This window comes from Rattus norvegicus, chromosome 20 (genome assembly GCF_036323735.1).
Source record: "Rattus norvegicus strain BN/NHsdMcwi chromosome 20, GRCr8, whole genome shotgun sequence".
Classification (NCBI taxonomy): Eukaryota; Metazoa; Chordata; class Mammalia; order Rodentia; family Muridae; genus Rattus; species Rattus norvegicus.
This window is the reverse complement of record NC_086038.1, coordinates 27,127,070-27,139,720: the sequence shown is the minus strand read 5'-3', so window position 1 is coordinate 27,139,720 and position 12,651 is coordinate 27,127,070. Positions and strand designations below refer to the sequence as shown.

At 46.8% G+C, this 12,651-nt stretch overlaps 1 protein-coding gene across 4 annotated transcripts in view; it reads left to right on the top strand.

Moving 5' to 3' along the window:
- Window positions 1–8,787, top strand: part of Edar (ectodysplasin-A receptor) — a 78,739-nt gene extending 69,952 nt beyond the window's left edge. For all 4 annotated transcript variants that reach the window (XM_039098902.2, XM_039098903.2, NM_001191899.2 and 1 more), the window contains exons 10-12: window positions 1,833–1,992; window positions 3,230–3,290; window positions 6,403–8,787. In XM_039098902.2, coding sequence (XP_038954830.1) covers window positions 1,833–1,992; window positions 3,230–3,290; window positions 6,403–6,725 — 544 coding nt within the window. In that variant the 3' untranslated portion in view covers window positions 6,726–8,787. The remainder of the gene's footprint in view (window positions 1–1,832; window positions 1,993–3,229; window positions 3,291–6,402) is intronic.
- The last annotated feature ends 3,864 nt before the right edge of the window (window positions 8,788–12,651 follow it).

Below are 12,651 nucleotides of genomic sequence, written 5' to 3'. Positions count from 1 at the left end.
AACTTACCTCCGCCTTAAAGTCAACTGAGGAGGGAAGTTCTTTCCTATTGTCCCCATTGGGCAGTCATCTGGACTTGGTCCTTGCACTGGTTCTCAGCAAGGAAGCATGCAAACCCCTTTCTGCTGGGCCCTGCACTGTGGCCTTACAGACAAGTATGGGAAGGGCCCCATCTACCCAGTGCTGCTCTTTGCAACTGGGGTTCAGAGTTCTCAAGTGTTTCAAAGACAATTTCCAGAAGAGCAGAGTTCCAAACCCTCTTTCCTGACCCAAGGCAGGACCTTCCCATAATGACTCAGGAATTCCTGCCAAGTCTTTCCTACTTGAGAATAAGGACTCCAGCTACCTGGATGGGGTCCAGGTGCTGAGGAAAGCCAGTCTAGAGCATGAACCCATCTGGAAAATTCTATTGTTCTCAATACTTCCAACCCTGGCGCCTCTGCACACTGAGATGGAGAGTAGGGGTGAGACTACTCAAGGCCCTGGGAAGGACCTACAGCCCCCCCTACAGTCCCACAGCACCTTGACTCTAACTCATTGTTCAGACTCTGGGAAGTTGTGGTTTGAGCCCCGTTATCCAAGGTGCCCAGGCTGAGGCAGGGCTTTAAGTGTGGTGTGGTAACATTCGGTCCCAGCTTGGCCCTTCCATCTTTCTGGACTTTTTGTTCCTAAAACTAGCAAAGAGGGGATGGTGAATGATCAAGGATGTGCCCATGGCTTGAGTTTCTCTGAGGGGAAAATTTGTGAGACTTCAGTCTCTCTGCATATATAAATATTAAGTTTTTGCTCTAAAGACAAGGTCATGACCTTTGTCCCTACAAACAGCTCTTGGGTCTTAGAAGTGGGACTTGGGAGCTATGTGATGATCTGTGGAAAGTGCACCATGAGGTGCACTATAAAGATGCCACTATGTATCTCCATGCGCCTGCCAGAATTGGTGACAGGGATGGGCCAGCCACCTCCCTCTCAAGCCTTCAAGCATAATGACAAAGTGGCTGTATTAGATGGTATCATGACTTTTTTCTTTATTCTGGCTCCAGGGCTATGTTTGCATATGGCTTTCAGTGCTAACAGTAACACTCAAATAGAATATGTGGCAAATAAAGAACTCTAAAGTTCTTTAGCCAAAGCAAGAAAGTAAGCAGAGTACTTTGAAAAAAATACTGTTTTGCTTTTATTTTGAATGGTTTAAGGGCATAAGCTCTAACCCAGGGGTGCCAGGTCTTGTGTGATCTGAGCTGTGATCAGGGTGAAGCACATGAGGCCAGGTTCACATGATTACCCACCCTGCCCACCCTTAGGAGTTCTCTGTAGCTCCCACAAGGCTCATTCTAACACCAGGCCATTAGTCAAGAGGCCTTCCCAAACTGCACTTTTTTTTGTGTGTTCTTGGTTACTCTAGAAACCTGGCAGGGATTGAGTTCCAGCCATCTAATCTTAATAACTTAATATGAAGACCCCTGGTTGTACTTGCCATGCTGGGGCTAACTACACAAATCTAGAACATGCCCTGTGAATCTTTACCAAACATCCATGGTGTCAGACAGTGTAGAGAGGTGTCAGCCCTTGGTGGTATCCCTAGCCTCTCGGAACCCACAGCTTCTTGGGAACTCCATGCAGACATCTGTAGGCCACTCAGTACCAGAATTGCTTGCCAGGAAACAGGATGTGCCTTTCTTACCTTATGTCTCCTTAGCTAGAGCTCCTAAGGTGTAGTAAGTGCTTTAGGAACAAGACATTGCACCATGCTGCCCATGCCTGGGTAACAAGATGGTGCCGGGACAGCTCGTCTGGACTGGAGCTTCACTAACAGGTGCCTTGGTTGTTTCCACAGTGAGAACGATGCCTCCTCTGAGAATGAGCAGCTGCTGAGTCGCAGTGTGGACAGTGATGAAGAGCCAGCCCCGGACAAGCAGGGGTCCCCAGAGCTATGCCTGCTGTCGCTAGTTCATCTGGCCAGGGAGAAGTCTGTAGCCAGTAACAAGTCTGCTGGGGTGAGGCTCTGGCAACACTGCCCATCGTACACTGGTGCAGTGACTCACAGCCATCAGACAAGACACCTTATATCGAACAAGCTCCTTAGCCTGCTGTTTCCCCCAAAGGTCCCAGCTAGGATGCTGGGCAAAGTAACAAGTCAAAAAAGAAAAAGAGAGGAAATTTATCTTAAATATACTGCTTATAGATGAAAAAGGAAAAGCTTTAAAAAAATCATTGCAAATGCCAGAGAACAGGGGAAAAAAACTTGCATACCCAAGCAGTTACACACACACACACACACACACACACACACACACACGTGTACACATGCACACACACACTTGTATATATCTGTGGGGTCTGTGAATTGATTAAACATACATTAAAAAGGTACTAAAGATGCATGCTTCTGATTGGAATTGATCTGAAACCATGCAGTGCAATAACTGCATAATGGCTCATGTGCTATTGGAAATAACTTGAAGATGATTTAAAGTATATGGGATGATAATGTGAACAGGATCTATGCAAATAGACATTTTACATAGTTGTCTTGGATATCTATAGGTTTAGATATCCTAAATGTAAATGCGTGTGCATACATATATACATGTCTCTTACATAGCAACAGACTCACTTGTACGAACTGTCCAGAGGGTTTTATCACTAACACATGCTATGTCTGTGGTACAGGGTGTGCTCTCGGGCCCTGGCATACATTCCTTCTTACCCAGTCAAACCTTGTGGCATCATTGTTGTCAGTAAAGAAAATTCCCCTGAGATCCTGGATCTGGCCTGGTCCTGTACTCTAGGTTCAGTAAGCTAAAAGAACCTGGAATCTATGCTGCCTGCCACAGGCATGGGCTCTTTCACCCAGGGCCACTCACTCATTGCCTATCTTGGCCCTGAGCTTTCTGCCCTGGAAAAGAGAGGCTTCCATAGCTCTGCTAGCCCCTGCAGGCATGGCTCCCCTGGTGGCCATCTGATGGCCATTCTTCTAAACATACCAATGACAGCTCCAACAATGGTGTCCCCTTTAAAGCAAATGGCACCCCTGATGTACACAATAGGATCTGCATGGAAACCTAGGGACATTCTTCCTCTTGATAACTTGGGGTTGCCTCTCCTTAAGGCCTTGGCACAGCAAGTATGCCTAGCCATCAGGACCACGCCAGAGCAAAGAGGAAGATTTGGAGTTTTGCTACAGTCTTTCCCCTTTCTGAAGATGAACATTCTCTTACTTGTTCTTTATAGATCCAAAGCCGAAGGAAAAAGATATTGGATGTGTATGCGAACGTGTGTGGTGTTGTTGAAGGTAAGGACTAGAGAACCGTTTAGAGCTGGATGTGGTGGTGTACACTCGAGAGGCAGAAGCAGGCAGATCTCTCAGTTTGAGGCCAACCTGGGCTACACAGTGAGTTCCAGGCCTGCCAGGGGCTGCGTAGTGAGACTCTGTCTTTTTTTTTTTTATTCATTTATTATATATGAGTACACTGTAGCTGTCTTCAGATATACCAGAAGAGGGCATCGGATCTCTTTACAGATGGTTGTGAGCCACCATGTGGTTGCTGGGAATTGAACTCAAGACCTCTGGAAGAGCAGTCGGGTGCTCTTAACCACTGAGCCATCTCTCCAGCCCGAGACTCTGTCTTAAACAAACAAACAAAAACAAAAAAGAAAAAGCCATTCAGGGCTCACTTCCCTGATACCCTCCCAATCCCACCAACCCAGAGCCAGGGATTGAAAAGGGTTCCTGAGTGAAGAATTGAAGACATTCATCCATATCTGATGAGGATTGTGAGGCCCTCATTGGAATGGCCTTGGATGTGGAGGGAAAGGGAATTGGGTTTCTGGTTTAGGCTGAAGCACCCCATAGTGGTTTCCTTGCAGAACAAGAGACAGACTAATGTATATATTGATAGGGACACAATGAAGGGTCCCCATAGTTCCTGTGCCTGTGCCTATGTCAGCATTGTCATCCTGGAAATGTCTGATAGCACCTAGTAGTCAGTGCCAATGGGTACACATGCTAAGAAGCACATGGGTATGAAATTTTGTTTTTGTGTCAACATTAGATGTACAAACACAAACATGGCTACGGCATCGGTACATAGACCTATACAGCCAAAGTTTTCTGTCATTGACAGAACCATCATGTAGGTGATGGCTGTGCCTAGAAGCTGTTACCTACCCTCTTAAGCCTCACACGGCACACTGAACTGATCTTGGAGGGCTCTCTCCTCCTTCCAGAGCAGTCACAAGAGCAGTAAGTTCAGGCTGCCTTAAGCAGGCAGGTAAAAAGCAACTGGGTAAGAAGCATAAACATTCCAGTCGTAATCCTACATGCTACAAAATCCAGGTCCTAAAGTAACTTCTATTCACTCTGAAATAAGCTCCTCACTGCTGAGCTCAGGGGACTTTCCTGCCTCATGCCTTGCTGGTATCTCTCCACACACCTCTGGTCTGGTTGAACCTTGGGACTGGAGAGAGTCCCATGCTGCCACTCATGTCCTGTGGTGCAGGCCCTAAGCCGGGGCAGACTGGTTAGATGCTCTGTTTGGCCTGAAATAACCACTGAGCAGGAATTCCAGGGCCAAGTATTCTCCTTGGCTGCCTTCAGAAACATGGCACGCCTCCATAAGTGCATGCCTGGTCAGCCTGCTTCATCAAGCTTGGCATGGTGGGTGCTGTAGGCTGTCCAGAAGAATATGGTCTGGGAGTTACATTCCAACAACCCCCAACCTTTTCTTTGTTCCAAAGAATGCCTTGGCTTTGAAAGATCAAACCCACGGGACTGTGGCTTTCAAATTAATATAAAAACTTCAACCATAAGAAGAACCCTCCAGTGGGTCCTGTAGGGTGGAGGCTTCAAGCCTGTGCCCTCAGGTGCTCCTTGACAGCCCAGGCATGTGTGCCTCCTAATGCCACAGTAATAAGACACAGCCAAGGCTGAGTCTCTAAAGCCAGTATGGCTTGGCTCCCAAGACTATTAGAACCACATGAAGATATTAATACTTGCTACCTCTGCCTACCCAACCTGCTCCCCCTTCCTCAAGATCCTAATGTTCCTATGACCTCCAGTTGTTTTAAAGTTTTTTATTGTAATATTCTTCCCACCCACTCTATCCCCGCTCCATGATAAGGTTCTCTGTGTAACAGTTCTGGTTGTTCTGGATCTTGCTCTGTAAACCAGGCTGGCCTTAAACTCAGGGATCCACCTGCACCTGCCTCCCAAGTGCTGGGATTAAAGGTGTACACCACCATCTGGCTTGTGGTATTCTTACCACTTGGTAAGATAACAGGACGAAGCCTGGGTGCACTTCTCTCAGCTTCTCCTGATGGTAACAGCTCACAAAGCCAATAAAAATCACAACCAAGATGTTGATGTTAACACAGTAGACAGAGACCCCTTCCACCACCACAGGGAAATCTCTTGTTTTCCAGCCACCAGTGCAGCACTAATCTGTTCTCTGTTGCTATAATTTTGTCATTGCAAAATTATTGTAAAAGTCAAATTTGGGGCTGGAGAGATGGCTCAGTGCTTAAGAGCACTGACTGCTCTGCCAGAGGTCCTGAGTTCAATTCCCAACACCCACATGGTGGTTCACAACCATCTGTTAACTCTAGTTACAGAGGGTCTGATACCCTCTTCTGGCCTCCGTGGACACTGCATGTGCATGGTACCCAAACATGCTTGTAGGTAAACCCATATGCATAAGAAACACACTTAAAAAATACTTTTGAAAGTTGAATTATACAGTATACACTCAGTGATAAGTTGGTCTCACATACCATAATTCAGGAGAGATTCTTTTGCTATGTACATCAGTGTTGTGGAAAATTTTTTTGAAATTTCTGCATAAATGACCTGTCTGTGCACACAAGGGCAGTTTTATTCCTTTCTAATCTGTGTGTACTTCTCCTTTTCTGCCTTCTCTGATTTGGCATGATGTCACATCTGAGCTGTGTGAGCAGAGTCCTTGGTCCTGACCTCAGCTTTTAGCAGTGTACTAGGTCTGAACCTAACATAGAAGTCACATTGACTTTGGAATACTGAACCAGAACTGTATATCCCTGGCCCTTGTCATGGTAAACAATTCTGTCCTATTGTTGAATTCGATTTGTCAATATTTTGTTAAGAATATGGGTCTTGGTCTAGTTTTGGTATCAGATTGGGCAATATTTCCTTCTTTTCTGGAAGAGACTAGGACTTACGGGAATTCTTTTTTTTTTTTTTTTTTTTGGTTCTTTTTTTTCCGGAGCTGGGGACCGAACCCAGGGCCTTGCGCTTCCTAGGTAAGCGCTCTACCACTGAGCTAAATCCCCAGCCCCGGGAATTCTTTTTTTTAAATACTTGCTAGGTGTTCAGTGTTGAGGTCCCATCGAGCTTCCGTTTGTGACATGTAACTGACCAATTCCTCTCGTAGGTCTCAGCCCCACGGAGCTGCCTTTTGATTGCCTTGAAAAGACAAGCAGAATGCTCAGTTCTACCTACAACTCTGAGAAAGCAGTCGTGAAAACGTGGCGCCACCTTGCTGAGAGCTTTGGACTGAAGAGGGATGAGATTGGGGGCATGACTGATGGCATGCAGCTCTTTGACCGCATCAGCACTGCGGGCTACAGCATCCCAGAGCTGCTCACGAAGCTGGTACAGATCGAGAGGCTGGATGCTGTGGAGTCCTTGTGTGCAGACATATTGGAGTGGGCTGGGGTTGTACCCCCTGCCTCCCCACCCCCAGCTGCATCCTGAAGAGTTTGCCTTGGACTATCTTCCCTGGGACCAGATGGGGACCCAATGAAGCCATGGCAGCTGTGAGTGATGCCATCGGACTGCCAGAGTTCAAGGCATTTCCTGGTGGGTCACTGTACTCCTTAGGCTGCCCTAAGGAGCTCACTGAGCACCCAAATGAACCAAACCATGTGTGAGGTCACAGGTGAAGAATCTGATTCTGTCTTTTAAGGAAGCACTTAGTGAGAGCCAGGGGACATGGCATAGACCATGTTACCAAACATCACTAGGCAAATAAGGGGATGCTAAAAAGTAATGTAGCAAAAGTTATAAGAAGGGTGATGGAGTCTCAAGTTGAAAATGGGAGCATCCTAATGAAGAAACTAGTGTGAAGGTTTTAGTAAAATGGTTACAAAGTACAGACATCCCACTTCTGCATTGCTTCAGACCGAACAGGGTTTGTTGGCTTGTTCTATGGTTTCAGGGGTAACGACCTATGTTTACAGTCACCCGCAATGGTACAAGCCTTGCAGTCAGTAGTGAAAGAACTCACTGTATGGACAGTCAAGGCATATCTGTCCAGACAAAAGTGAGAGCAGATTTGGCCATTCACAGGCACAGTAGTTATAATGTGTGAGGCTGTTTTTACTTCAAACAGATGTGTGTTCTAAGTAGACAGTGAAATGGTGACTTGCTAAGAGTTTGGTCATGCCTGGTTTGTGGGTGGGGCTTGTGCGAGTTCAGACACAGCATCCTCAGCCAGTGAGAGATAATGCAGCCTGAGGTGCAGTACAGAGCTGGGACCTGGAATCCTGGACCCTGGTGGAATCATCCAAAGCATCTGTCTCCTGCCCCAGACTTAGCTTCTCTTCTGCAAATGAGAGGTTGGTCTTCATGTCTGTAGTCAGGCAAGTTGAAGCTCTGGTGAGCATAGGATGAGCAAAAGAAAGGAGAGGCCAAGGGAGCTCCATGGGGGTAATTACAGTGTGGGTGACCACACAAAATGGGAATCGAGGGAAATTCACAGCCGCCATGCTCATGTAAGGGCAACTGTAGGACAGAACATTTACAGAGCTAATAAACAGGCACTGTACAGGCAGATTCTCTTACTACACCTGTAACTGCCAGGAAATGGGAAGTCAAGGAAACTTTCCAGGCAGGGGGTTAATGCCAAGCTGGGAAGTTAATGCTGCTGGGCTCCCTCCTGGAGTGCCGACTGTAGAGACTGTTTCCTTTGGATAAAGCCTCTGGTTTAGAAGGCTGTTGGGTTTGTTTTCGTTTCGTTTTGTTTTGTTTTTACAAATCATATGACTGAACAAAGGCTTTGGAGGGGAATCAGTTGTATGTTTAAAACCATCAAGCAATTTCCCACCACAGAATATAGACCATACTGTGAGAGGACCATAATTAGGTCCTGAATATTTAATATGATCATTTTACTGTGTCTGTCTGTGCTGGTTTTTTAGAAGGCATTTTCTATATCCTGCAAGTTAAATAGTCTGCTTAATTGTCCTTTTAATTCCTCTTTGAGATCCTGCAGTGTCCCTTACCTCTGATCTTCTATAATGACACTGAGCTTCCCCTTAATTAGACTTGTAAATGTCATCTGTGATGAGTGTGCAGGTCTAAGACAGCAGTCTCTTCTCCAACTGTCATTCTGCTGAAGAATGGGCAGCTGCAGCCAGCAGTGTGGGCTAGCCTCCATTCGCCCTATTAGGTTTCAAGGTTGGAGGCAGCCAGCATCCTTGTTGTTTCATTGACTCCCATCTTGCTGCTTTAGGGGAGCTAGTCCCTCGTCATGTACTTTATTTGGCAATAAATCCAGGAAGGGTTTGCTTCAGTGAGCTTTGCCCATGCTGTAGAATTCCGAACCAACAAGACCACAGTGACTCTTACTGGAACTCCATGCTGCCATTTTTTTGTCTGAAAACTGTCAGTACTTAAAAGTATTTAGGAAACACTCGAGCTAGATCTGAGGACCTTAGCTAGTGAAGTCTTAATTGTGGATATTTTATATAATTCTGTTTATGTAACTTATTATATTTCTACAAGTCCAATAAACTAAATAAAAAGGAGACCTACAGATTGGCACCCTGTGAATTCTTATGAGTAGGGCAGTATGAGTGGAGATGAGTGAATGCTACTGGGTGTTGTACTGTGTGTGATGAGACTCTGGGGATGTGGCTATCCATAAATGAGGTATGTAACGTGTTTGAGCAGGGAGGTATTCACTAACAGGGCAAGCATATATGGGGAACATGTGAAGACAACATGGGACATTCTTTTCCATGTTGCCACCATCAGTTACAAACAAACTCTGTCACTGTCCCTAATTCAGTATCTTGGAGCACAATCATTTGTCGGTCTAACTTTGGGGTCAGTAAGGGCCAGTGGGGTGAACTTGTCCAGACTGTGTTCAGGTCTCTGCCTGCTGGACAACCTTGACAAGGGCAGCTCTGCTCCATCATCCCCCATCCTCTTCCACAAACCATGTGGAGAACCTGAGCTGGCACAATGCTCATCATGGTAAAGCCAAAGGCCAAGAGCAGGACGGAGGCCATCTGAATGGTGCACCTGTGTGCTATGTGTGAAGGAGGCTTGGGTTTAGAACTGGCTCCCTGTTGTTTCTGGCTTATCCTATTGGCAAAGCAAATCAGTTGTCCAACAGAGGCAAGAGTAAGAAAGGAGACTACACCAGTGCACGAGGAGGGGGTGAATAATCAGGAACATGGAAATAAGACTTTGTTAATTGGTTACCAATACCGAACAGCTACAAGTGAGTTGTAGACATCCTCTTGGTATCCAGAGAATTGGGGAGTTACTCAATGCAGGGGTACAAAACTGTCTGGTGTCTGAATGCTTGAGGATATCAAATTTTTTGTTTCCCTTAATGGCGTTTACCTTTAAAATCCTAGTGTGGAGATAAGAAGGTGAAAATCTATTTCCCTGAACATATTAATATTACATCACCAAGTCCTACAAACACCTCAAGGTTCTAAGAATGTAGGTTGCTGATACTCCTGTGTGCCGGTGCTCCTGTGTGCTGATGATGCTCCTGTGTGCTGATGATGCTCCTGTGTGCTGGTGCTCCTGTGTGCTGATGATACTCCTGTGTGCTGATGATGCTCCTGTGTGCTGATGATACTCCTGTGTGCTGATGATACTCCTGTGTGCTGATGCTCCTGTGTGCCGGTGCTCCTGTGTGCTGATGAGACTCCTGTGTGCTGATGAGACTCCTGTGTGCTGATGATACTCCTGTGTGCTGATGATACTCCTGTGTGCTGATGATGCTCCTGTGTGCTGATGCTCCTGTGTGCTGATGCTCCTGTGTGCTGATGAGACTCCTGTGTGCTGATGATACTCCTGTGTGCTGATGATACTCCTGTGTGGTGATGCTCCTGTGTGCTGATGCTCCTGTGTGCCGGTGCTCCTGTGTGCTGATGATACTCCTGTGTGCTGATGATACTCCTGTGTGCTGATGATACTCCTGTGTGGTGATGCTCCTGTGTGCTGATGCTCCTGTGTGCTGATGAGACTCCTGTGTGCTGATGATACTCCTGTGTGCTGATGATACTCCTGTGTGGTGATGCTCCTGTGTGCTGATGCTCCTGTGTGCTGATGATACTCCTGTGTGCTGATGATACTCCTGTGTGCTGATGATACTCCTATGTGCTGATGATACTCCTGTGTGCTGATAATACTCCTGTGTGCTGATAATACTCCTGTGTGCTGATGATACCCCTGTGTGCTGATGATGCTCCTGTGTGCTGGTGCTCCTGTGTGCTGATGATGCTCCTGTGTGCTGATGATGCTCCTGTGTGCTGATGATACTCCTGTGTGCTAATGATACTCCTGTGTGCTAATGATACTCCTGTGTGCTGATGCTCCTGTGTGCCGGTGCTCCTGTGTGCTGATGATACTCCTGTGTGCTGATGATACTCCTGTGTGGTGCTGATGCTCCTGTGTGCTGATGATACTCCTGTGTGCTGATGATACTCCTGTGTGCTGATGATACTCCTATGTGCTGATGATACTCCTGTGTACTGATAATACTCCTGTGTGCTGATAATACTCCTGTGTGCTGATGATACCCCTGTGTGCTGATGATGCTCCTGTGTGCTGGTGCTCCTGTGTGCTGATGATGCTCCTGTGTGCTGATGATGCTCCTGTGTGCTGATGATACTCCTGTGTGCTAATGATACTCCTGTGTGCTAATGATACTCCTGTGTGCTGATGCTCCTGTGTGCCGGTGCTCCTGTGTGCTGATGATACTCCTGTGTGCTGATGATACTCCTGTGTGCTGATGATGCTCCTGTGTGCTGATGCTCCTGTGTGCTGATGCTCCTGTGTGCTGATGAGACTCCTGTGTGCTGATGATACTCCTGTGTGCTGATGATACTCTTGTGTGGTGATGCTCCTGTGTGGTGATGCTCCTGTGTGCTGATGATACTCCTGTGTGCTGATGATACTCCTGTGTGCTGATGCTCCTGTGTGCTGATGCTCCTGTGTGCCGGTGCTCCTGTGTGCTGATGATACTCCTGTGTGCTGATGATACTCCTGTGTGCTGATGATACTCCTGTGTGGTGATGCTCCTGTGTGCTGATGCTCCTGTGTGCTGATGAGACTCCTGTGTGCTGATGATACTCCTGTGTGCTGATGATACTCCTGTGTGGTGATGCTCCTGTGTGCTGATGCTCCTGTGTGCTGATGATACTCCTGTGTGCTGATGATACTCCTGTGTGCTGATGATACTCCTATGTGCTGATGATACTCCTGTGTGCTGATGATACTCCTGTGTGCTGATAATACTCCTGTGTGCTGATGATACTCCTGTGTGCTGATGATGCTCCTGTGTGCTGGTGCTCCTGTGTGCTGATGATGCTCCTGTGTGCTGATGATACTCCTGTGTGCTGATGATACTCCTGTGTGCTGATGATACTCCTGTGTGCTGATGCTCCTGTGTGCCGATGCTCCTGTGTGCCGGTGCTCCTGTGTGCTGATGATACTCCTGTGTGCTGATGATACTCCTGTGTGCTGATGATGCTCCTGTGTGCTGATGCTCCTGTGTGCTGATGCTCCTGTGTGCTGATGAGACTCCTGTGTGCTGATGATACTCCTGTGTGCTGATGATACTCCTGTGTGCTGATGATACTCCTGTGTGCTGATGCTCCTCCTGTGTGCTGATGCTCCTGTGTGCTGATGCTCCTGTGTGCTGATGCTCCTGTGTGCTGATGGTACTCCTGTGTGCTGATACTCCTGTGTGCTGATGATACTCCTGTGTGCTGATGATACTGTGTGCTGATGCTCCTGTGTGCTGATGATACTCCTGTGTGCTGATGCTCCTGTGTGCTGATACTCCTGTGTGCTGATACTCCTGTGTGCTGATGTTCCTGTGTTGCTGATGCACCTGTGTTGCTGATGCTCCTCTGTACTGATTTATGCTCTTGTGTGCTGGTGCCCATGTGTATCTTGCTGACTGGCATCTCCAGCAAGGCTTATCTTCCCCCTTCTGACAGCAATGGCAAGCTTCTTCTCTATGCCTCAGGCTTTTTCCTCTGTACACGGGACAATAATATAGTTCTTTGGGGATTAGTGAATGAATTAAGTAATCAATACAAAGCACTTCCTCTAGCATTAACGTTCAATAAATGTTCACTATAATCACAGCATTGTTGGCTGCTCTTTCAGGCTTGGAAACTAGTAAGCTCACTGCAAACTTTTCTAAGTAGTATCCGTTAACAAAGATTACCTGAAGACTTGTTATGATCACTATGATCACAGGAGAATTAGTGTCAGTATAGAAGGAAAGAGGAATTTGGCACACAGATTCTTCAGCTCCACAGAGCAAAGTTGTAGCTCTTTCACGGAAGACTCTGTCTCTAGGCCCTTTGGCCTAAGATCATGGCATCCACTGCATGAAAAGTACAAGGCTCCTACTTTGGTCTTT